Source organism: Antedon bifida, chromosome 1 (genome assembly GCF_963402885.1).
Source record: "Antedon bifida chromosome 1, ecAntBifi1.1, whole genome shotgun sequence".
Lineage (NCBI taxonomy): Eukaryota > Metazoa > Echinodermata > Crinoidea > Comatulida > Antedonidae > Antedon > Antedon bifida.
The window spans coordinates 8452275-8478554 of NC_136226.1; the positions used below are offsets into that span (position 1 = coordinate 8452275).

Genomic DNA, 26280 nt, shown 5'->3' on the forward strand with positions numbered 1-26280 from the left:
GGCTGACAACAACGAGTGCAGATGAGAGTTTGTTGTGTAGAAGTCAAAACGGACATATTCAATAAAATACATAAAGAAGTTGCTAAAGTAAAATATTTGAAATATAAAGCTCTGTATTTATTTGTCTTTTTTCATGCTTTTATATAAAGTACTGTACACAGATACTGTGTAGTATAACATGCCAGTTCATTCTCAAGGCAATAATTACCTGTATTTATAAATTGTTTGTTTACACACGTTCACTTAATAATACACCTTTGAAAATTTATTGCTCAAAAGTACCAGTACTGTACTACTATTTTATGAACGTCTTTTTACTTTATATGATGTCATTTACTGTTTGTTTCTATCTGTACAGAAGAAAACTTGTGTGCCCCCGGTAGATGTTGAATACTATGTACCATAAGACACTCTAACTGTAATACCTGCCCATCCTCCCCTATATGAACCATAAATTGTGAAACGCCTGTATTAGGACTTGTCCGTAATGCTTTTCCTTTTCCACCAGGAATGATACAGCTTAAATCTTCCACAAAATGCCGGATCAGTTCTTTCAACAAAACCCCATGACTAACAATTAGTATGTTTTCTCCATTAGGACTTGTTGCTGCGCTTTTAGTTAAATTAAAAGGGCTATAATGCTCTCCGTTTTTACCGGGGCTTTCAGGTGAGTCACTGCCATTTTTAGTTCTTTGGTTTGATTCCATCTGTATTTTGGCATCTTGTTTACTTTGAACATCTTTTTCTCGTTTACCCCAGCATCCTAGACAAGCGCTTGCATCCAATCTGCCACCTAATCCAAGGTATTTTTCTTTCGGACTACCAGGACTTTTGCTGGCAGTTTTTCCTTTATCAAAATGAGTCCATTTATAGAAACGGCTCTTAGCTCCGTTTCCGTTGCTACCATTAGTCTCTTCAGTTGTCTGTTTTTCAATTTTTAATAACTGGTGAGTGCTTTGACACAAATTATGGAAGAACTCGGACGCCCTGCTTCGTACCTTAAATAAGAAAGAGAATTATTAACACTACATTTGTCTTATTTTACAATTTTATATGTAGTGTGCAATTGCACAAATTTGAAAGGGCATCATTATAGGCAAATATGCATTCTACCTCTGGTAATGACTCTCCTCCTTCTGCTGTATAGTCTCTCAACTTTTTTCCTGCTTTCTCAGATGCATCTTTTAACAGACTAAATGATTTTCCTTCCATTTGTCCATAACTCTTTAAGTACAACAAAACATACATAATTATTTTTCAAAATAAAATATTGTATATCCCAAGTGATCTGCTAAAATAAAAGTACAATTTCTCCATTAGTAACACATTTTCCACCATGCACATACAAGTAGGCATATATGCCACACCCATTGTTTACTATACAGTAGATTCTCCTGATTTCTGTAGGCCTACAGTAGTTAAAAATACTGTATTTCTATTGGGTTAAAGAGAGAGAGACCTAGGCTTGTCATTTGGTCATGGGCAAATACAAGCATATTATTTGAAAGATAAAAATGGTATTTTACCCTTTCTCTGAGACGTAAATCTTGTAGAATTTTAAAAGGTTTTACACGGCTGTTTGCCTTGATGATTTCAGCTGTCTACAAATCAAAAATATTTTAATGTTAAATTTATTTTGAATGTCTGTTTCTGCCATTCAGGCATTGTGATAGGTTGAACTATAACATCATTAGGTCTATTTTTAATTCACTGTTTGAAAGCTCAACGATAACTACAGTACAGTATTAGCAATAACTTAAATATTGTAATCGTTGGAATTTACTGCTACACGTCACCGTTTCATTATTCCTACTCCATCTCTCCACTTAAATTATTTTATCCTCTGAACTAAATTTAAATTTCACAGTACCTGCATAGCACGTTTGAGGTCACTAACAAAAGCCTTTTTGAAGAGAACATCTCTGAGGTAAATTCCTGCATGGATTGCTTGGCATTCTCCATCTTCTGACAAAGGTACATCTAATTGGCCTGTAAAATTAAATAATTAGTAATTTACCAAGAAACGTGTTTGATAGTGTTTATACTGTACTGTCGTAGCTCATTTATGTATATACAGTAGTAGTATTTTGTGTGCTGTTGAGGATATTAGGGCTGTAATTGAATATTGGCAATTTGCCTAAAAAATGATTCATAGAAAATCATTTTTCTGTATAATTGTACAGGATAGGAATCTATGTACTATATACTATATACAATATCCACACAGAGTTATCATTTACCTTTCAAATGCTACTACCAATTTTATTTAGTATTTCAGTAGGATTGTAGAGTATAATTAAGATGGAAACTATAGACTTCATTACTGTACAGGCTCTGTATAATATGTGGGCTAATTAAGGCCTTATTATTATTTGTAGGTGGAGAAAATATGACATAGTATCACATATTCTGATCTAGGAAATTAATTTTGAGGTCCTATCCTCCCAAAGGACTAGCATTGCCATACTAAAGTACAGTAGTATCTTCGCACACAGTTTAGGCTTCGAGCATTTTTAGTCATGTCATTGCACTCTATCTTCTCAGTAAAAGAATCCATGTCAAAGGACTTTTCATTTTTTGAAATCTGCCAATTAATGCAAATTTCTTGTTAAAGTTCATTTTAAACTTCAGCATTCACTGCATGAACTTCCATCTTGTTGCAACCTGCCAATATTTGGAAGTGAAAATCTGTTACAAGACAGATTTAGGGATCGTTTTGTTGCACCTTCATTCAAAGAAAAGGTGCCACTGTTTCAAAAGTGTAGCTTCCAAATAAATTATTATTATATTCTTTAGACTACAGTACACAACATATGTAGCGCTATTCATTACAAAAAATGTGTGCGGCTATAATGTTAATTTTTAAATAATGGCCAATATTTGGCCTGGATATTGTGTTAATTCTGAGGTTTAATGACTAAGTAACAGTAGTCACTAGTTAAACTGAGTAATACTGTATTTGTATCATAAAATCGGTAGGGAAATTTCAGTGTGTTGTATGTGTACTCGGTACAATGTTCACCAAAAACCATACTGTTATTTGTTAAACAATTTATTATACGGACATATAGAGGAGTAGAGAAAAATCATAGTAAAATCTTTTTGAATGAAGATCAAAAAAAGGACAGTCATCATCACTCAGCAATTTTCACATTTCCTGCTATGAACACTTAAGTTTCTTAAATCAACAAATCAGATCATTTTCACTTCATTGCAGCAGCTCGGCCTTAACACGTTTCGTCATGCTTTGGATATCTATCTTCATGTCTAGTCACACTGGCTAGAGGTTTACAGCGAGTTATTCAGCAGTGAGCTATACTACGTCTAGTCAACTTGGCTAGGCCGTGTTATTATTCAACAAGGAGCCAGTTGACTTTTCTGTACTTATATTATAATTAACTTGGCATTCCACTAACAAAATGCAAACCAGTCTTCCCAGCATGCACAGTGGTTATGTTGACATTTTTTTGGTGCAACAACGATTTGTATCAAACATGTTTTAGATGTAAACATTGTTTCATGTTTGACATGCAAGTTTTCGAAATAAAATCTGTCAAGACGTGCTATACATGTTGAATACAATTTTTGAAACATTATTAACATAGGAAATTAATCAATTAGAAAAAGGAAATAAATTAATCTTTGTAAATTTTTTTTTACCACACGCCATTTTAAAATATAGTGATAATTCAAATCATTGAAGGTTAATAGCACTTCAGTGTAAATATTAGGAACTTGAATTTTATTTTATTTTCAAATTATTTGAACCGGCAAGTTTTGGGCGAGGGTCTCAACCAACAAACAAGTGAAGATGTGATATTATTATTAATGGTTATACAATACACACAACATACATTATTATGTCAGTATGCTTACTTCATAGTTGAAAATAAAACAAAACGTATTTAATCAATTATAAAACTTACCCTGTATGATCTTGTCTCTGTTTGACTGTGTCTCTCCACTGTAAAACAAAATGTTATTTTGTAATACACTATACTGTATAATATGAAAACATTCTTTATATCAGTGGTTTTAATTCCTTTTAATCATTTCTTGATACATGATAATTGCCCAAAAGTAAAATACTGGTTAAATGTTTGAATGCTAACCAGTATTTTACAATGAGGTGAAGATATTTTTGGTCCACTTTTTGATGTGTCCGCATGCAACAAGTCTATACAGAGCATAATTAAACTGAATAAAGTAAGAACATTTACAGGTGTTCTTTTGTTTCAGTAGAAATGCACCTGTGTCTACCCTTAGCTGATTAATTCTGGTCACAAACTTTAGTGTACAGGACAAATAGTCTTTTCCAAACAAAATTTTAAAATACTTGACATTTGCATGCTAAAATTCAATTCAAAGCAATAAATGACATGTAGTATAGAGAACTGTAATTGGAACAGCGCCAGTTACAAAAGCAGTCAGAATTCTGTCCCATGATGTAGTTATCAGACATATATCCTGAATAGTCTTCCCTTGTTGTAGACTTACCCACAAACCAACCAATTATTGTCTCGTAATAAACCACACTGTTATTTGTTAAGAAAATATCTACTCCTGTTTTTATAGTATTTTAATATGGTTTGTTTTCAACATATAAATTACAATTTAATGATATTTATTTAGTTTGCAATATTGTTTACTTATTGTTGTATAAAAATTTGTCTTTAATTTTAGTATGGTTAATTACATTTTAAGTTTAATGCTGAATTTTGTTATGCTTGACAGCATTAATATGAGGTTTGGGAAAGTTGGAAGAAGAAATTTTAGTTTCATTGGATCAATGGGCTGCATCACAATCATACGTGCTGCTGTTGAGGTTTCACAACCGCTTGTTTAAATCCCACAATCTCGCAGATTCGACTGGTCACTCGCAAACACGTCCTCGCACACGCAGTGATTTATTCCCCCACTGCTCGTAAATAAACAGCGACGAGTTTGAGCAGCTAGATAATATGCTGATCTGCTCAATCAAAGCCCAGTATAATAATACGCTTTATATAATGTGGTGGTCATTTATACTCCTGAGTGCGTTGGGGGTGCATTGTGTACAACAGTTACAATTTGCACAGAAAACATAACATAGGTGTACTTTGATTTATCTCTCAGCTGGGTCAAATGCCTGCCTAGACTACATTGTAGTCTGGCTCCACTATGCAGACAGTAATAATTTGATTAATTCTCAATGAAACATTGATTACAGTTTTTCCCAGTTTTTTCACTTACTAGCCTATCAATATACAATACTACTGTAGTCCTAGGCTATATTATTAAGAATCAAGAGAGAAGCTCACTTTATTTTAAATCAATTTTGTACTTTTGTAGGCTGCAAAAAAGTAAAAAAATGGGCTAAATACTTACTGTCGTACTAATGTAAGCAGAAAATAACAATTTCGGTTAAAATCATTAGAATCCTTTCCGTTCTGATCCATGATTAAAAGCTTGTAATTTGGTTGAAAGACTATTAATCTAGGCTAGGCTCATTCATAACCATGGTCCATCATGACACGCTTGATATCCTTGCCAATTCGCACACAAATTAAAGTCTAGCCTACCCTAGCTAGCAGCTGCACTCTCACTCTCCTCTCGCGCTGGCTAAACCTATCATCTTCTTTTTCAACCAAATTTTAGAGGTCTTTTTAGAATTGGCCAATCACATGCCGGTATTTGAGAAGAGAGTTGACCTTTAAATTAAGAGGCCCCCGGGCGGCAGGGGGATGATTGCTCAGATTGCATGCTTGGGTGGATTTGGTGCACGGTGTTCGTCGTCGTGTTCGCGAAGTGTGAAGCTAGGCGGCTCGCTACGCAGTTTTTTGTTGTTGTGTGCATGCTACACATGCGGTTTTAACCTGGGAAAACAATTCTCAACGACATAACTGTAGCGTACAGCCTACTACTACTAGCTAGGGCCTAGACAAGCTTAGGTTTAGGCTAGAATTTTTGCAACCAGTATTGTGCGAACGCAAAGCAAGTAAAATGTCAAACACAAAAAAAGACAAAGCGGCAAATCAGCTAAAAGAATATAAGAAGCTAGGCCTATTGCAGGTAAACCTAAATTTAAACAAATTATAATTATTATTTTATTAGGCCTAGCCTACCTACTAGGCTAGCTTAGGTTTAGGTATTATGTATATAGGGCTGGTCTAGGCCTAGCTAGCAGTAGGCTCTACCTAGCAGGCCCTAACCTACACAGTAAAAGTAGAGTCACTAGTGCAGTAGGCCTAGGCTATGTTTAGAGGGCCTAGGCCTACACTCTAGGTAAGGAACCAACCAACCAAGGCAATTTGAATTGCAAAGGCAGTGCAATTTTAATTGCGCAAGGATATCCTTGCGCAATTTCAAATTGCACAAGAAATATTATTCCTGATAAAAAGCTGATAAAAATTGACAAAAAAACTAAATTCTATAAATGATACTACCCTTTAATTAAATTAAAACCATGGGTGATGGTCCTTGTGCTTGTAGCAATTTTCAAAATGTGGCCATGTGAAGAAATCATAGAGTAAATGTCTTCCACACCTGTTCCAATATGGTTCCGGCCCCCGGAGCCAGCAATTCAAATTAATCGAACGAATGTTTCGCTTTCACACGGCTACGCACATATCGATTGATGATGCATATCTTCATGGAGCGCAGTAAAAAGGAAACATTAAAGATATTATAGTTATTAATATTGTCCCCCTAAAAAAATATTTTGTTAAATTTTTTTGTTGAATATGTTATTTTAATGTCACATAATAGTTATTCACTCTCACAAAAAATTGGGTCTGAAAAAATTTTATTTACCTGAGAAAAATGTAATTTAAAGCAAAAAATGGTCAAATTGTCCGGAAGACAATTAGTTTTTGGGTAATTTAACTGTTTATTTTGTCTTTTTATAGGTGAAATAATTTTTTCCCCCGTTTTTTTTCTTATGGAAGTGAACAACTTCATTAAAACTGCAAAATGGCCTATTCAAAGTCCGATTTTAAAAATCTTTATTTTTCATGATTTTGGGGGACAATACATCTTTAACATTCAATTTGCCATCGCCGGAGCAGAACCATGTGTGAAAGACCCTTAACTGTAAAATATTTAATGACTTGCTGCATTGTGGCAGAGCCTGAACTTTAAATACTGCCCTCTATTTATTTATTTATTACCTCCGCCAAGGAGGTTATGTTTTCACCCCTGTGTGTGTGTGTGTCTGTGAACAGCCTGGAGGCCACAGTTTTTATCCGATTCTCACCAAATTTGGCCACAATGATCTATGCCCCAAAAGCTCAGACGAGTTCGAATTTGAGGGGTTATAGGTCTCGGAGTACTCTATAGTATTTATTATATATTTCTGCAGTTGTGTATTTCTTGTACTGTAATTGTATTGGTGTTTATTCATGATTATGTAATAATATCCTGGATTTATAAAATGCACCTAATGTTGTGAAACCTCTAAACGCAATACATATAATTTCCCTGGTCATTTTTAAATCAATCATGTATGGAAACATACTCCTAAATGCAGCTAGTAATCAGCGCAAAGTTGTATTTTGACCTTACCACCAGGTAACCATTTGTACTGTACACCTGGTTAGAGAGAGGAATTTAAGTTTGAGTAATAATAATAACTTAGGTATTTGTATAGCGGCAGAATCAACTAAACCGAAGTAAAAATCAAAGGCGCTTATATTGGAAGTTAAAAAGATGCGTTTTAAGTTCTTTTTTAAAAATAGCAATAGAAGTTGATTTAGTAAAATGACGAGGGAGAGAATTCCAAAGAGAAGCAGCAGAGAACATAAAAGACCTTTGTCCATAAGATTTGGTGTTAATTCTAGGAACAAGTAGTAGGTTTTGGTCAGCCGAACAAAGACAAGCAAGAGGTAGTAGTGTCTTGCCTAAGGATACAAGTGGATTTGAACCCACGATCTCATGATCATTGTGCAGTTAATATCACCAAGACAATCAATCAATATTTTTTCGATTTGTTTGGACCATGATACCATGTTCGCAGACTCTTTTCCCCATTACTTCCACTTTTATATGAGTATCAGTCAATTTAAAAAATCCAGCAAGAATTCTTGACAATTCAATTGAGACATGTCCAACCAACAGTGCCTCTTCATGATTTTCTTTGTAGACACCAGTACGGCATTCTTGTCATACAATAAGGAGATAATGCATGTTGATCTTTGGAGTGGGGAAGGATTGAGTATTTTTGAGTTTATAAAATAAAGTTAGAGTTTAACCAAATTTGTTTATTCGTACTGTGTTATTATTTTGCTATGGTCGAGTTGCTTACCGGAAAAGTTAGGGGTAGGTTACTATTTTTAGGTGCCTAATTAAAGATAAGTAATAGTAATCCATTACTCTACTGTAATAGTAACCCCCGTTCTAATAATAACCCACCCTAAAAAACAATGATAACCCAGGGTTACAATTAGAAGATTTACGGTACTGTTTTACGAGTTATACAAGTACCAGTTATTTACTACTTTTAGACCATTATCTCCTTTTATAGCCAAGAATTATGCTGGTTGTATTAGGAAATAATATTGCAATTATCAACAGTTATATTTAAAGAAATTAATTTATGAAATATGGTCTGTTTTTAAAGTGTTAAAACGCTAAAAACTATCACATTCAGAGTATATTCAAATTCAATGTTCAAATTAAGGTTTATAATTTAGTAATTGAGTTGTAGCTTGGTGGTTAAAATGTGCTTGCCTTCCAATCCCAAGGTCCGGCTTCAATCCTGACCTGGTGCCAGGGTTGTAACTCACAAAGTCTTTCAACTGCACTCCATAAGCCTCAAATTAATAAGCATGATAAATTGGCAAGTTATTTAAATGTACAGGAATCTGCAACGTTAAATGTAAACCTAAACAAAGAGTAGATCACAAAAATAATTGCTTTGTAACAATGCTTGGTCATTTTATTAGTATCCCACAAGTGAATGACTGACCATACTGTAATGACCAAGCATTGTTAACATTTAGGTCAAACTACTAGAAATTCTAATCTTTATAATGTATTGTTCCATAAATTGACCAAATTTTATACTTTTATCTTATTTTTAACAGTATAGTTTTGGTAATGCTACAAAATAACGTAATGTACGTAATACATACTCAAATATAATCCCATCCCCTAATTTAGGCTCAGTGCGGTAAAGTTTACATTAGACTGTACCAGTCAATGCAAAGTATAATTGATGTACTGTATGCCATTTCCTATTTAATAATATTTAAATTTGCAGCCAGGCTGTATCGGATTATAGTAGGTAATGCTTACATTAGATCCCCTATTATATTAAGGGGACACCTTGAGACCTAACAAAGTATCCCCTTAATGGACCCCACAAAGTTCCTTCTTAATAGACCCAAAAAAGTGTCCCCTTAATGGACCCCACAAAGTTCCTTCTTAATAGACCCAAAAAAGTGTCCCCTTAATGGACCCAACAAAGTGTCACCATTTAGAGACCCAACAAAGTGTCCCCTTAATGGACCCAAAAAAGTGTCACCTTAGAGGCCCAACAAAGTGTCCCCTTAATGGACCCCACAAAGTTCCTTCTTAATAGACCCAAAAAAGTGTCCCCTTAATGGACCCAACAAAGTGTCACCTTTTAGAGACCCAACAAAGTTTCCCCTTAATGGACCCAACAAAGTTCCCACTTAATAGGACCAACAAAGTGTCTCCTTATAGACCCAGCAAAGTAATAGTGGTGTCCCCTGAATAGTGGTTGACCCTTTTATGAGGAAGTGTTCCCTTAATAGGGTTGTCTTTTGAAAATGAGTGTCCCAAAGGATGTTTTCTACTGATCATAATTTCAAGTAATTGATAACAAATTATGTAAGACTTACAGCTAGTACTTATTGTGTTTTTAAAAAATGTTAACAAATAACACATACTGTACCAGGGGAAGTTTACTTTTCTTAAAATTTTGATCACTGAAACTTTTGTTTGTAATATTGTTGACTCTACCTTCAAAATAAATTTATAGTACTATGAATATTTTTTTTTAATGAAGTTGTGCCCTATAATGTATTGCATTGTGTGCTGTAACAAAATCTGTAAATATTTACCTTTTTAAATAAATCAAGATGGACTACAATTAGATACTTGTACTAATGTAGTTTAATCTACCAATTGTACTTGAGAATCTAACCAATGAATGATGTTGCATGTGACTTTTGGATCTAGGTATTATCATTTGTACCGCCTGTTGATGACATAGCACTTTTAGATAAGCTTTGCTGGTGTGTTTACATTTCCACACACAGTCTTAGCTCTCTCATTGTCCCAGCACTTTTGATTCGTGCTCAGCCAATCAGGAGACTATGATTTCTGGTGGTAGCAATATAAGCATTGTTAATACTCCAATAAGCAAGTATATTTTCACAGTCCCTGGACTAGATAACAGATAGGTGTGTTGTATTTAGTAAAGGTTCAACTTTAGATCTTTCTTTCCCTTGCGTTGTCCTCAATCAGTCAAAATGGCTACTAAGGATCATGCTAAGTCGCAATTGAAGGATTATTCTGAGACCGCGGTAAGTATTTAAATGTTTAAAACGCAATCGTACTGTACTACTGTCAACCATGGAGATATAAAATTAGAGGTCAACTGTCCTAAATAATGATACCTTTGGTTTTATAGTTTTCTAGAAAATCTAAAGATTTTAAGAATGGAAAGCTATTTGGATTGGAAGTTTTCTGGGTATCCGCTTTTAGGAGAGTTGCTTGTAGGCCTAGTTATACATTATTGTTTCACTATAAAATTCATAGGAATTTCATTTTTGTTTTTTTTTTAGAGTAAAACATCCGAGAATGTTACTGAATCTGCTGGCCGCCCTATTGGAGTGCATACTGCCTCCCTGAGTGTGGGTGAGCGTGGGCCATTGCTTATGCAAGACCACCAGTACATGGATATCATGGCCCATTTTAACCAGGAAAGGATTCCAGAAAGAGTGGTCCATGCCAAAGGAGCAGGTAAATAAACTGTTCTTTGAAAAAAAAAGTATAATGTATAGTAGCCATAAATACTGTACTTAACAAACAATAGTTTACTGTGTGTTATTACTGTATATCCCTCATAGCAGATCCAATGAAGGGCCCAGTTTTTCATCTACTGTATGGGTGCCCACTATTTCAAAATCCTATCCCATAGCCTACTTAAATTTTACAGGAAGGAAATATATGGTATAATCTTAACTGTATTATTTCCTTCATAAACAGTATATTTATAGCCCTTTTATCTTAACAATAATAGATAATAATAAGGTACAATTATTGATTTGTTCATCCATATCCGTAAGATCACTGATTCCAAGTTGGCGAGTATTTTTTGTGAAATATAATCTATGGATATAGGCCATGTTGTCCATATGCTTGGTCAGTGATAAAACGACTACCATGTTTAAGGAGTGGCTTTATGTTTTTTAGTATATTTTCTATTTATTAATTCATTGAAAATATGGATTTGCAATGACTTGCAAATCTTCACTGTTGTGGTTTGTTGTTGAAGGTTGGGATCATGTGACTATTACATAACTGTACCATTTAGGTCACTAAGATTATATAACTAACACTAACAATCATATGAATTATTATTGGGTGTAGGCCTGATTTTGAAAATGTTTTAATAAGCACCAATAAACCTAATTTCCAGTCTCAAAAACACCATACAGATAACATGCCACACTATAAATAGTACTACACACCCCTAAATTAGGTCGCTACTTCACCTTATACCTCCATGCTTCACTTTAGTACTCTAGAGGGGAATATTTAGAGGGTTAGGTTCAGTAGTGAGGTCTTGGGTCGATTGTTTAGGAAGTGGTTGAATGTGGTACTATTATGTATAGAATGTGGTGTTACGTTTTATAAAACTATGGATTGTACTGATTGTAACCATTTTCAGTCTCTGGTACTCAGCAGTAATTGTAATAAGATCTATCTGTAGCTTAACTTATACCCTGAGGGTTAGGCATTTAAAATTCCATATTAGGAGAGTAGTACTACTAGTAGTTAGAGGGTAGTAGTTTTTTAGTTAACTTACAGTAACATATTAGTTATACTGTAGATATTGTGTAGGTAATTATATTGTATGAGCCAGTGGCATAACGCAAAGGGCCGAGGCCCCTGGTTAAGAACCCTAAGTGGCCCTGGAGGCTTTGGGCGTTTTGAGCCTTTTTCGACATATTTTAATGCCTGTTTTTTCTCTGGGGACTTCTCAGGGGCTCCCATAAGCTCCGGGGCCCTGGGATTAGCCAGTGAGTGCTCAATAGCCGTTACACTACTGGTATAAGCTGAATCTAAAGTATAATTACAAATTTATTGTTCCTGATGACCATGATGTACAGTAGTATTATAATTTATTTTTTCTGCAGTAAATTTTCAATGGCAGTATTTATCATATTCTCTTTTTAAAATTAAAAATTAAGCTAATATTTGCTATTACTCATAAATACAAATTGAATTGTACTGGGAAGGTTTTAAACTATTCTGTATTTTTATTTTTTTTTTTTCTATATTTCACTTATATTATATAAATTTCCAGATCAACTATAATATAATTGTTCTGGTTTATAGGTGCATTTGGATATTTTGAAGTGACCCATGACATAAGCAAATACACCAAGGCAAGCATCTTTGACACCATTGGGAAAAAAACTCCAGTTGGCGTGAGGTTCTCAACAGTCGGTAATGCATTTCTCTTAAAATACCAACATAAATGATTTATTGCGTTATTTGCTATTAGTGAATTGCATGTGATATATATGCTGGTAGAAAATGTTTCAGTATTACATTTGACCTGTATTTTCCTGAAAAGTAACTGTTGCTGTAATTAAATTTGTGTCCATTTCTTATTTTATGGCATGTTCCCCCATTTGCTATGGAACGCCCTTTACGCAACATTTCGATGATTATAATTTTACGACACAATATGTAAATGAAATGCATCGATGTGAATTACATGATGGAATATGAATGAAATGCTTTGAATGAAATGTTTTGAATGAATTCTTTGAATGAAATGCTTTGAATTGAATGTTTTACATGAAAAGGTCGGTATAATAATCATTTGATTTGTATAACTGGATTACCACATTTATGCTAAATTTAGACACCCAAAAAATATGGCCATTGGCTAAGTTTGTTACACAAAATGAGATACACAAATGGGTGATTAAAATGTGATGATTCTAAGCTTGGTAAATAATAATCTTTATTTGAAACGACACCTTTATATTGAATTGAAGAAGAACAAATCAAAAATTACTAAATACAGGTATACCTACCTCAACAAGTGGTCATTAAAATAGTTTTTTTTAACTTGTTTGTTTTGCCTATTTTTTAAGGTGGAGAATCTGGATCAGCTGATTCTGCTCGTGACCCACGAGGCTTTGCTGTCAAGTTCTACACACAGGATGGCAACTGGGATTTAGTTGGAAATAATACACCCATCTTCTTTATTCGAGATCCAATCCTTTTCCCAAGCTTTATTCACACCCAAAAGAGAAACCCAGTGACACATTTAAAGGTACAGTATGAATGTTGTATTGCCAGCCGGTATCCAGTAACCGGTATCCAAAGATGTGATGATATTTAAAGGAAGTTAAAATGTTAAATTATTTTAATGTTGGAGTGGCGTACTTAAAGTCGATTAGTGACCTTTTAGGTTGTTAAAATATATATATGCTCTTTTATTGCATGTATCTATTCATTTGAGCCCGAATTCTTTTAGCCAGCTTTTATTCACCTAAGAGACGTAATTATGTGAGGATGGAAAATCTATTATATCCATAAGTTTTTGTTTAAAAAGAAGCAGCGATTCATAAAAGATTGTATTTTATGTATATTCCTTAAAATTAACCACTATTATCATTTAACCACAGTTAAACCTATTATATTTAGCTAGGACACAGATTGTTTAGCTTAATATTCTACTTGCAGATTTTATAGTCTCACTAGGTGCTTCAATAATACTTGTTTTTATCAACTGCTATTATTCCTACATACCTTACGGTACATTAGTTTTTGAAAAAATAATGACTTTTAATACATTGATAATCTTCTTTAAAACCCTAAGTCTGTTGTGTTACAGTACAGTTTGGCCTGAAGCCAACTTAATTGTATTTCAAAATTAAGATAAAAGATACAATAGTTAACCTTCAATCATAATAACTTTTCCATTTTCATATTTTATGGTCTCCGTCAAGTAACCCGCTGCTGTGTGTGACTGGCTTAGAAATGTGTTTTTCCCACTTTATTCACACATCCAAAAATATGCAACCTATATTCAATACCACATTCAAAGGCATTTGTTATACTTTGTGTACAAAGTAACTAAATATTGAATAAGGGCATGTTTTGAAATAGTGAAGAATAAACATGGTTATGAGAATCAAGGCCATTGAAAATGCTAGCCTGCATAAAGATAATTGAATTTAATAATACTTTAATGCATCTATTCAAATTAAGTTAAGTATGGCTTCTTTCAAAGATCTAGCCTTTTTTTTTTGAGGTTTTCAAAACCATAAAACTAACTTTAAAAATCCAGAAAAAAGGTGTGTTCACGAAATAATTAAATCACTGTTGGACTAATCACATATCAGTATATCACAAATGCAGTGTTTATTTTATGTGGGTTTATGCTATAAACTCACTGTTACGAAATGTTGATAAACGCTTTAAAAGAGCAATGGTACCCCATTCCATTCTCCTTTAAGAGGAATGATAAAATGAAGAAAAAGAGCAAGCCGTTGCTTCTTCTGGTTTGTTAAATATTGTAGGCACTTGCATTTATCCTTGTAGGATCCAGACATGTTCTGGGACTTCATCAGCCTTCGACCCGAGACCACTCATCAAGTAAGCTTCCTCTTCTCCGATCGTGGAACACCTGATGGTTATCGACACATGAATGGCTATGGCTCGCACACATTTAAGATGGTCAACAAAGACGATCAACCAGTATATTGCAAGTTTCACTTTAAGGTATAATTCATCTTCTAAAAACCACAATATATGATGTGAGGACAAATATAAATACCCCAAAAAATATTAAAGAAAAATTAATAAACATGAACTCTCGACCAAGAATCATGAATTATTCTAATAATTAATTTGTAATTTTATCAAATTTTACGCACAGCAACACAGTAATTATGTTCTGAGTTAATTTACCATTACGCGCATTTCACAAATGCATTGCTTCCAGAGCGAGGTGTATATATTATTAATTATACAAGCTGTACTTGGGGATATGTGATTCAAGCTGTGCTGGGGGATGTGTGACAATTGAAGATTTCAGACAAGGCGGCCAAAACGTCTGCCTCATGCTTGCTAGGCCCTGGTTTCCTTGTATGTATTAATGTTTGACATAAAAGGTTGTAATTTTGTATTCACACAGACTGACCAAGGCATTAAAAACATGAATGCAGAACAGGCTGCGCAAATGAGTGCCGACGACCCAGATTATTCCATTCGTGACTTGTACAATGCTATTGCTTCTGGAAACTTTGTAAGAATTTTTTTTTTTACAATTAATTAGAAATGATGTGTGCCTTAAATTTTGCTTTTTATTTCCCTTTTTTAAAAATTGTTTTATTATGAATGTTTATTCATTGAGTTGAATAAGATATGAATAAATATACTATTAGAATTATGTCACAAAGATGAAATGATGTTTGGTGAAAAGTGGAATAGAAAAAAAAAAATGATACGGCACATGTTCTCTTCATATTAAAGTTCATTCTAATTAAACATTTCCTCCAATTGATATTGATAATACTGATGATAATGTTAAGAATTAATAAATATAAAATTATAAAAAAAAAATATTATTATTATTATAAAGTATAAAAGTTGTTTGTTGTGTTTATACTACAACTATCACATGATTATTTGTTATATGACCCTATGAGTCAACCCCCTTACCTTGACTTTCAACGTAGCTAATAATATTTTCAGCTTTTCTAATGATAATAATAATATTTAGTCTACAATCAATACATAGTTAAGTCATTTTACCTTGAGAAAGTACCATAATAGTTTAATCTGGACGGTTTATTAGCCAATCTATTAGTACTACCCATTTGATAAAAATATTGTATTTGAAAATGTACGATTTCATTTAGTGAGGAACCAAGATATCTGAACCAATTTTACTTTTAGGAGGTAAAATGACCAAAATCATCCGATGCTTCCATCATTTATAAATAAATGACCTTAATATAATCACTTCCTGCATACAGTCAATAGAATTTAGAATAAGAAACATATTTATTCTTCATTTTCAATTAAATTTGACAATAGCTGAACAACCTTCATTACACAGCAAAAATTTGATATTTATTAATAGGATAGGTCCTCTCCAAGTTCTGTGTTTTGTCATATCAAAAACTGTATTAAAAATTAGGCTACAAAGGCAAAATCTATGTAAACAAAATCAGGCTTCATACAGTAATAGACTTCTAATGCAGATAACATTATCAAATAACAGTGGAGGGCATAAACAAACTAATCTTTGTTTTTTCTTTTAACTGTTTTGTTTTTGTGAGTTTGCAACAATTGAACATTTCAGCTGATTCATGCAGGATGTCCAATAGCTCTTCCAATTTCCCATATTTCGCTGACATGAATATTGTATGAAAAAGGCATGTGCGCCTAATATGGACAATTAAAAAATAAAACTTTTATTAGTTATCCTCTGATATTGTACATACAATACACAGAAGACATGTGTAGGCTTTTGTTATTGTCACTGTAAATAAATTTAAATTGACCGTATATTACAATTATAAATAAATATAATATTATTATCTTTCCCTTTGTAAATTTTTACTAGCGCTCTTTAAGTTTATAATCATAATATTATAGTTTTTTTAATCGTGAAAAGTTAATCAATGTTTTTTAAACTTTTGCTACTAGCCCTCATGGACGCTCAAGATACAAGTCATGACCTTTGAGCAAGCTGAGAAGTTTGAATTCAATCCATTTGACCTTACTAAGGTAAGAGCAGTTTTCAATACTCCACCCCCTTCTTAAGCTCTGTCTACAAGTGTGATATGCCCAAATATGGCAGTGATATGACATCATCATGTCTATATATGGGCACATCACATTTTTTTGTCACATAAAGTGTGATAGTGTAGACAGAGCTTTATTAAAAAAAAATGTAAGTTCCATTTAAAATTTCCAAACAATAAACCTTTTAATACTTTCCAATCTTGTTATATAGATTTGGCCACAGAAGGATTATCCATTGATTCCAGTGGGAAGGATGGTCTTGAATTTGAACCCCAAGAACTACTTTGCTGAGGTGGAACAAATTGCTTTCTCACCATCGCACATGATTCCTGGTATTGAAGCTTCTCCAGACAAGATGTTGCAGGTGAGACTGATAGGTTCAACAGCAATGCAGTCAACCCCTTCAACCTCCTTACAAAAGCAGGCTTTGTGGTCCAACTTAATGTATACATGTAAATTTTGCATTATTGAGATGTTCAGGCCCCATGCAAGCAATGCAGTCAAACCATTCAACCTCTTGTTTTTAACAATACATTCTAAAAGCTCTACAAAAACATGTTTATATGTATATTTTGCATTAAGATGCTTAGTAAGTGCCTGAAACAATCAACCCATTTACCCTGATTAATATACATATTTTTTTTCCTGTAGGGCCGTTTGTTTTCGTATCCAGACACACATCGCCACCGTCTTGGTACCAACTATCTTCAGATACCCGTCAATTGCCCATTTGCCGCTAAGGTTCGCAACTACATCCGTGATGGCCCAGCATGCGTCACAGATAACCAAGGTTTGTTCAGCTTGACTATGAACGGGAATAGAGAGCTCTTTAAGTCTGGCTTTTCATCAAGTTCTAAATACATACGATTTGATTGGTTTTTAGTCTTCCATATTTGGGCATATTGCATATCTTATAGTTATAATTGTCTAACTTTTTGTCATTCAGGCTATATACTAATATAAATTTATTATAATGTTTGTTTTTGTTACAGGTGGAGCTCCCAATTATTTCCCGAACAGTTTCAATGGGCCTACTGACAATCCAAAGAGCTGTATATCCACTGCCAATGTCACAGGGGATGTGAAGCGATACGACACGGCCAACGAGGACAACTTCGCCCAAGTTGAAACGTTCTGGAGTAAAGTTCTGTCTCCTAGCGAAAGAACAGCTCTGGTGTCTAACATAGCTGGCCATCTGAAAGATGCATCTGAATTCATTCAAAAAAGAACTGTAAGTTTTAGAACCATTCATAAATGATTTGTGTCATTTTTAATTATTTTTATTTATAGCATGAAAATATTTACTAAGTGTGTATGAATCGATACAAATTACTTGGTGAAGTAGCAAACTGGTTTGCTTGATATATTTATTGCCATTATTGATCAAACCAATTAACCAATGAAAACGAAAATAAATAAGGTTGCTAGAAAAAAACAAAGAAATTATAAAAAAATTGAATAATCATTTATACTGTTTTTTATATGAAAATGATATTTTCACAAATCCAATCATGACATGTAGAATAATAAAAATTTGATACATTTACTTTTCTTTTTAATCATGAAGTCATTTCACTTTTATTTTACCTATATTTGTCCTTTCGACAGGTTGATAATTTTTCAAAAGTACACCCAGATTTTGGAAAGCGCCTTGCTGAACTTTTGGAGAAACACAAACAAAAGGTATTTTAATTAATTTTAACCTCTTATTATTGTTTGAATATAGCTATAAAATTTGTAAATCCAAAGGCAGGTAGTTTCCATTATTAACATGCTACTTTTTTTATTTGATTTTCAGGCTAATTTGTAAAGAGCTTATATTTTAAATTTGTGATTTTGCAATATCACAAGCTCTTGGAGGTACTTGGCTGAATGCTAATTGTGAATGATTTAAATTTTTCATATTTTATTAAGTTTTCACCATATAATATGCAACAATAGCACTGTTCATTAAAATGAATGCATAAAATGTGTTAAAATATATTTTATCTAGAAACTTGAAAGGAAAGTAGTATTTCCATTATTTTAAATTTTGTCAAAATACACACATGGGTTAAAAATGGTAGATTTTGTTACTTTATAAATTTCCATGGTTCCTTCATAGAATATTATTATTGTATTATATATATCTTGATACCATGATTCTTCAGTTAGATTTTATTTGTGTGGGTTTGTTATATATACATCTCACTAATAATTGTACAGTAATGTGTTTCCTTGATCGCAATTGAGTTCATATAGGAATTTATGAGTAAAAAACAGACTTGGATTGGAAATTACGGGAAAAAACAAGTGGTTTGTCTCCATCTCAATTGTGATACAAACAAAATAAGCAAAAAGCCAAATGTTGAACACCAACAGACAGAGATTTTTCATTTATTTTTCAAAATTATGATTGAAATTCAATTTTATATAATGTATAACAACACATATTAGAATGTTCGATTAAATTGTATTTTTTTTCTCTTTAATACAAAATGAAGTAAATATAATTATGTAATTGGTAAACAAAAACAAGCACATATTAGTTCTGAATTTTCATTTAATCTTACTAATAAAAAAGATTATTACAATTAATGTGTTCTTTGTATATTTTGAAGGAACTTATTAAGAATTGAAAGAAAATTCCCAAGCTTTTTGAAAACTTATGAAAACAATAACTATTTATAGTTGACATATACAAAATGTCATTTCTAATACACTAAGGCTCTGTCTACACTATCAAACTTTATGTGACAAACAAATATTGCCCATATATAGACATTATGATGTCATATCACTACCATATTTGGGCACATCACATTTTTTGTCACATAAAGTTTGATAGTGTAGACACATGAAAAATTTCATTTTCTATCTATTCAAATACAAACATAAATTACTTTAAACTAATAAATATAATTTAATTACCTGATTAATTTACTATGTACATTTAAATCACTTTGATGTGGTTTCATTTTATTACCATTGTTATACTGCATTATAAATATTAATAATTATATTAAATAATATATATTTCAATTTTAATCCTTTATACAAAACTTTCTTTAACTTTTGAGCAAAATAAAAAAGAGTCTGTAATTCTAGGTTGAACAAGTTCTTCGATAATCATCTCTTCAAATTCCTCACAAACAAATGTGTGTAATTTCCTTAGTGTAACCTGTCAAAAAAAAAATTTAAAATAAATACTTAATAACTTATGCTATTTAAAAAAAAATTCTAGTAAAAAGTGACACTAAATTCTCTGTTTATGTTCGATCCTAATAAGAAAAATCAAAGTTTTTTTTCTTACTGCCCATCATTCACGATTGTCAGTTTTTTTAACACAGGTGTTATGTAATTGACTTAATAGTAACTTAACACAAGTGAACTGTTACTTAAAGATTTTAATCTTACCAGACACGCCAACAACACTGAATCACTATTATTTCTTTCCAATGAATTATAACACAAATCCGCAAGCTGATTCACACCTGTGCAACAGTGATGAAATGATTATCATTAACGAGTTATAAATACTACGTTTTACATTTCCACTATTAACCACATACTGAAAGTAAGTAATTTACTTTGTGGATCACCTAAGAATAAAAAACCCAAACATGTTTGATATGCAGATGACTAATTGACAATACTCTCTCCCTCTTCCCCCTTTCCCCTCTCAATGTTCTATGGTTGAACAGCAATAGTTTGTATGCACCCATAACAGAGATCAGATTGATCTCATCCTCAACTTTTTATAAAAATTCACAAAAAAAGAGAGTCATGCTCAAATACAGGACATACATGTCCTTGGCATATGTTGAACAATATAAAAATAATTTGGACAAAACAAAGACATATTGTATCATGTATGCAACCAATTTGAAATTGTTATATTAATTATTACTTACTTATTATTGATTTATCGGTTTACCATAAATTTACTATCATTTGGCTTTTAACTCACCATTCATATTTGTGATGAGAGTTGCAGAAGATTTGTTTTGTACCAGTCTACCAAGCACTATTGCTGCTTTTTGCTGAACATTCTCGCAGAGCTCATGCGTTTTCTGTAAGTTTTCTTGATTTATATATTTGAGTGTAACGACGGCCTCTTCTAGAAAGTTAAATAGTACTTTAATACCACCGGCTTCAATGACTTGCTGTCGACAAGATTCAGATGACACCATGTTTGAGAGTGTAGTTGCCACCTGCAAAATATAAATATTATTTTTGGTGGATTTTGCTTGCCATACTTGAAAGTTTGTGCATGCATTTTCTGTTGCAAAAAGATGCACTGGCTTTTATAGCTGTTGATTCATGTTACTGTACTAACTTTCAATAAAGGTTTGAATCGATACCTCACTGATTGATGAAAAAAAGAATATGCTAGTTCTTACGTGATCCTTGGAATAAAGATTGTCAGCTTTTCCACTTAGACAGCCGCTTATTAACGCTTCAGCGGTGTTGTATGTTTCTAGATAGTCACATGACATACTGTCCATGAAAGTAATGTTGGATATCGCTGCTGTGGCAACCATAAAAACGTCTGAAGATGGTGCTATTATGCATAAATCTAAAACACAATAAATAAAATCATAACTCTCACTGAACTTCAAGAAAATTGTTTATAGTTAATAATTTTATAATTATAATACCAGTTGAAAGATTTTGTAGGCTTAAGTAGAGTTTTTCCTTGCTAAGCATGGCTTAGAACAATAATTTAGGCAATTATACTGTAGTACAGCTTGGTGGTGAATATTCTTGCCTTCCAGAGCAGTGGTTCAATCTTGACACAGTGTCTGGGTCCTAACTCATTACTCCACTGCCTAAGCCTCAAATGAGTCTTAATTTGAGTCAAGTTTATTCATTTGGTAATTGCCATTACTTGCTGATAGTTTGTAAAGCATTATATGAGAAAATAGTATAAAAAATCATACTTGTAAGTTCTCTCAGCAGATCATCTAGATATTCTATGAAGCCAAGTAAATGTTGAACATTGTCCACATTGGGTGAGGTAATTTGAGCTAAGATTCTGGCAACCTCAGTTTTCACTTCAATGGAAGATTCCGATGATAACAAGTCAGCTAGAACAGGTACGCCATTAGCCTAAAATAATGGTGTCAATATTAATAGTTGTAATTTTCACTCGTGAATGGTGTTTAAAGTAAACGCAATTTGAAATGTGTTCAAATCTTTTGCTTAGTTATGGGATTTAATTTTTTATTAAAATTGGGGTTTGCGTACAGTTTCTGGGTTGAATCGGGCCAGGATAATATCCTAAATTGTTTACCTTTTCTAAATCTATCTGTGCTTGCTGTATTTCACAAAGAACTCCGATTGTTTTAAGTGCATCTACCTTCATTGAATCAACATTGTTTAACGAACATATCTGACATAAGATCTGAACACCATCTTCCTAAAATTAAAATTACCAGTAAATTGAATGTTCCAAAAATGTTTAAAACTTTTAATCTGGATATTTATTATCTGTAGTTGAAGGTTGGCAATATGCCTACATCTAAGAACTCAGATTTACCTTAATGATGACCTTACTTATTTCTTGGTCTGTGGCTATTGCTTGTAACGATTCTATTGCAACACGTAAATGATATATACTAGCTGATCCTCGAATGTCTTCTAACAAACTCTGAAATTAGCACAAAATAAATCAAACTTTATGTGACAAAAAATGTGATATCATATCACTACCATATTTCGGCACTTTTTTTAAAAAATAGTTTGATAGTGTAGACAGAGCTTAAAATATACCGTACAGTGTATGGAAGTGAATACATGCATACCATTTTATATACAAAAATAACTGTTTACCCTGACTAGATTAGCTTGAATTGTTTCAGATAGTCCAGCAAAAGCGTGGCCAAGGTTGCTTAATGTTTTTAATACAGGAACAACACCTTTTCCAGATGATACCTTAAAACTGAAAACACATGAAACAATTATGTCGTTGCTATCTTTCTGAATGTTTTTTTTTTTAATTCCTATGAATAACAAAAGTATGTATTACTTATCCATATGACACATCAGCATTCTGCTTTGTATTCTAACAAGTTCATGTTTCTGCAAGAAAATAATAATATAGCGTATTGTTATTGTAAATCCTGTCAGTAATTGTCAGTAACTCCTTATAGTTAAATCTTGCCAGTCATTCTTGTGCAGGATGCATGTCAAGACTGTATTTCAACTTATGATATTGGCAAAAGATAAATATTTTGGCACACATGTCGTTTCATACGTATAATAATTGAGCTCGGAATACAGACAAAACCCGAAACGTCGACTGGTGAACTAAAATAGTATAAACTCTTACTTCTGATATGTTAAATGGCACTGATGTATAAAGAAAGCCAATGAAGTTGCCGACCATTTTCTCTATCTGATTGATCAATTGTAATGCAAGTCTCTGGATGGTTTGGGCATCAGCAGCATCTAGCTTGCTAAAAACAATTTAAAGTTGTAGAGAAAAATTATGAAATTTAATTTAGAAATATTTAATTCCGACATGATGACGTGTACTTTACTTTAAAGTTGATTAGGTAATATCTCTCTTACTTGTAAAAGTCTGCAAAATATGTTGAAACTTCCCAAACCTTTTTTCGTAGATTAAGAATGTTTGCTGAAATGGAAAAAAAATTAGTAAATCTGATATATTTCATTTTCTGATTTAAAGCGCCGTTTTTTAATAATGGAATATTCCACTCTGTTATAATTAAAAAAATATAGCATTTTAATCAAATATAATTGTGATACATACATTTTTTAAGCTTAGAGGCTTTGGCCATATCTACGGCTGGACAATGTATTGTTTTAGCTTGAAGCAAACACATGCATTCTGGTTCAGTCATCAACCTGACGTCTTGCATCCAACGTTCTACGGGGTTTACTAGTAGACCTTCTGTAGATCTATCAAATGAAACATTGATCTAAGTTATATCAGTGAGTGATAGCACAAAAACACAAGTTGCTCACAGGTGTACAGCTTTTGTACGCGCGCGTTGAACACTGTTATCAATTGTACGGCTTTATTACGCGCGCGTTAAAACACCGATGAATTTATTACGCGCGCGTTCAGACGCAGATGGATTTATTACACGCGCGTTCAAACGTTGATGAAAATTGTACGGCTTTAGTACGCACGCATCGACTTTGAATAATGTGATATAGATTAATAATATTCGATACTGTTTTCAGACAATCTGTTATTTTAATTATATATAAGGCATTAGGCCTACTATAATTTACTATATTTACAGTTGTTATCAACTTTATTTTTTATATGTAGTATAAAGTGTTAAAGCTCTTTGATAGTAAAAGTATACAGTTCAATGAATTTGATTTAGTTAGCATATTTTCTTATGACATCCTACTGGTTGGCGGTGTCTACAAAATTAGTATTGGTTAAAAACTACAGGAGGGATGGCCTTATTTAAACTCCTAACCCCACGCAATTATAAACGACTTTCAAGACTCCTGTATATAAAATGCAATATTTTTCGGGACGTGTTTTAAATAATAACTAATATTTCGTATATCTTACTCATTGAAAGCTTGGTTGTTGAACCACTGGTTTAGTGCACTCTCTCTATTTACTTGGTTCGACCTAAGTTAAGAAGAAAATATTTCAAGCTAATGATAATAGAAAATAGAACTCCAACAAACAACAATGGCATATTTATTATTAATAATTATTTCATATAATGATAGGTAGGCAGATAATTTTGTAGTGTGAAAACCTCAGAACTATTAAAAAATCAGATATAGTTGTACACCGTAATAAAAGTATGTTCACATTAATCTTATATTCGGTATAATTAGCTTGTTCGTAACACATATATATTGATGATGGAGTTGCCTTCGGGATATGCATCGTCCTTTAAGAATGTCTATTTTTTACTTCTATCGTAAACCATGGTAGCACGTAGTACTTTGGTCTATCTTGACACTGGTATAACCATTACATCCTTCCTTCAGGCTATTAATTAATTATATTATATTACAGGTATAAGGCTGTGATGTGCAAACATGGCTACTACCACGATCTCTTTCGTGTTTGTCTCTTTTAGGATCAATTTGATAAAGCATGCATGGACCTATAATTATTATGGATAAAGCAATCCTTGCTATTTTTATTGATTTTAATTAGTCTCGTCCACAATTTACTCTTTGATTATTGATGCTTAAACTTTCGGAAATAGCAAGATAATTTATTTTAAATGGTCCTTCAATAACAAAAGGAACGACGATAATTCCCTTAGCAAACAGAAGCCAAGTTTATGTAACAATGAGAGATCAAGTAGGTCTACTACATCAACATTCGTAGAAAATAATGTTTATATTTATTTAGCGTATACACAATTGTATCGTCAGTGACACAATGATAGTTCCAGTGTCCCCATGCCATTCCAACAAATGCCTTTGGAATGCACCATCGTCATCTCTAGGGGTAATAATTATGATGTTTCATAATCACGACAATCAAACTTTTGTCATTTTTTATGACATTTGTTAGGAATCAATGCATTATAAATTCAATGTAACACAATGCTCATTTTCTTGATTACTGTATTACGTCACGAAATACGTGAGTAAAGTTATTAAACGTTACAGTATATATTCCGAGGAATGTTTATTCTACGACTCTTAATCGTATCCATCCCATAGAAGCCATCGTTCGTAGGCTGAAGGAGAACTGAAGACAGTATTCCTGGTCTAAAATGGATGAGCTATGAATTAACTTTTTGCACAATGTAGACAAATTATAAATACTTGTGTAAGACTAAGAGTATTACCACAACATACAGGTGCGGTATGGCCTATAAGTATTATTCCACGTACAGTTCCATTGATCCCATAATTAAAGAACTCAAATACCACGGAAACCAATTTCACATAGCAATGCCCAAAACAAAAAAAATCCCAAACAAACAAATCTTACCTTACAATACCCTGCATCTTCCAAACAGGTAAACAAATCAATTAATCTAAAATGTCCAGGTGTCGATGATGATTTCATCTGTGCGTCTGAAACCGACGATCGGTCTCTCCGATCCCATTTTACTTACAATGGAAGAGTCCAAAAGAAAGTTGCGAGAAAGATGCTCCATTAATGTTAAAGGGGTGTTTGTCAATTTCATGTTTTATATACAATTAACATACTATCAGCGAATGTCCAACGTTGTCGAAAATGTGGCCAGCAGATAAAAGATATAACTTTTTTTTAAAACATAACACTATATGCATGGACAACTTTAACTGAGAAACTTCCGA

General features: G+C 32.9%; 3 protein-coding genes across 3 annotated transcripts; 1 reads left to right on the forward strand and 2 right to left on the reverse strand.

The window, feature by feature from the left end:
• Positions 1–95: 95 nt before the first annotated feature.
• Positions 96–5626, reverse strand: LOC144840611 (fructose-2,6-bisphosphatase TIGAR B-like). Its single transcript, XM_078696494.1, has 6 exons — positions 5368–5626; positions 3927–3964; positions 1871–1989; positions 1527–1601; positions 1114–1224; positions 96–998 (listed from the first exon to the last, which is right to left on the reverse strand). Exons 1-6 carry the CDS (start codon positions 5436–5438, stop codon positions 330–332), a joined length of 1083 nt encoding a protein of 360 aa, XP_078552620.1. The 5' UTR covers positions 5439–5626; the 3' UTR covers positions 96–329.
• A 4650-nt stretch (positions 5627–10276) lies between these two features.
• On the forward strand, positions 10277–19583 carry LOC144840571 (catalase-like). Its single transcript, XM_078696433.1, has 12 exons — positions 10277–10529; positions 10791–10968; positions 12571–12681; positions 13341–13522; positions 14797–14976; positions 15392–15502; positions 16912–16992; positions 17222–17374; positions 17662–17800; positions 18003–18241; positions 18619–18693; positions 18809–19583. Exons 1-12 carry the CDS (start codon positions 10476–10478, stop codon positions 18818–18820), a joined length of 1515 nt encoding a protein of 504 aa, XP_078552559.1. The 5' UTR covers positions 10277–10475; the 3' UTR covers positions 18821–19583.
• On the reverse strand, positions 19539–26105 carry LOC144840565 (protein inscuteable homolog). Its single transcript, XM_078696418.1, has 14 exons — positions 25949–26105; positions 24551–24613; positions 23768–23916; positions 23566–23629; positions 23324–23450; positions 23021–23073; positions 22825–22933; positions 22532–22642; positions 22286–22411; positions 21933–22101; positions 21393–21568; positions 20960–21203; positions 20407–20483; positions 19539–20170 (listed from the first exon to the last, which is right to left on the reverse strand). Exons 1-14 carry the CDS (start codon positions 25963–25965, stop codon positions 20042–20044), a joined length of 1614 nt encoding a protein of 537 aa, XP_078552544.1. The 5' UTR covers positions 25966–26105; the 3' UTR covers positions 19539–20041.
• Between the last annotated feature and the right edge of the window lie 175 nt (positions 26106–26280).

What these genes read in the sequence shown, in the direction of transcription:
- LOC144840611 (XM_078696494.1), bottom strand. Translation starts at nt 5,438, where the DNA reads ATGGATCAGAACGGAAAGGATTCTAATGATTTTAACCGAAATTGTTAT. An exon ending in CAGAGACAAGATCATACAGG is followed by an intron (nt 1,990 to 3,926) that starts GTAAGTTTTATA and finishes TTAATTTTACAG; the next exon opens with GCCAATTAGATGTACCTTTG. An exon ending in ACCTCAAACGTGCTATGCAG is followed by an intron (nt 1,602 to 1,870) that starts GTACTGTGAAAT and finishes TTTGATTTGTAG; the next exon opens with ACAGCTGAAATCATCAAGGC.
- LOC144840571 (XM_078696433.1), top strand. Translation starts at nt 10,476, where the DNA reads ATGGCTACTAAGGATCATGCTAAGTCGCAATTGAAGGATTATTCTGAG. An exon ending in GGTCCATGCCAAAGGAGCAG is followed by an intron (nt 10,969 to 12,570) that starts GTAAATAAACTG and finishes TCTGGTTTATAG; the next exon opens with GTGCATTTGGATATTTTGAA. An exon ending in ATCCATTTGACCTTACTAAG is followed by an intron (nt 16,993 to 17,221) that starts GTAAGAGCAGTT and finishes CTTGTTATATAG; the next exon opens with ATTTGGCCACAGAAGGATTA.
- LOC144840565 (XM_078696418.1), bottom strand. An exon ending in AGCCTCTAAGCTTAAAAAAT is followed by an intron (nt 23,630 to 23,767) that starts GTATGTATCACA and finishes TTTCCATTTCAG; the next exon opens with CAAACATTCTTAATCTACGA. An exon ending in TAAGTAAGGTCATCATTAAG is followed by an intron (nt 22,412 to 22,531) that starts GTAAATCTGAGT and finishes TTTTAATTTTAG; the next exon opens with GAAGATGGTGTTCAGATCTT.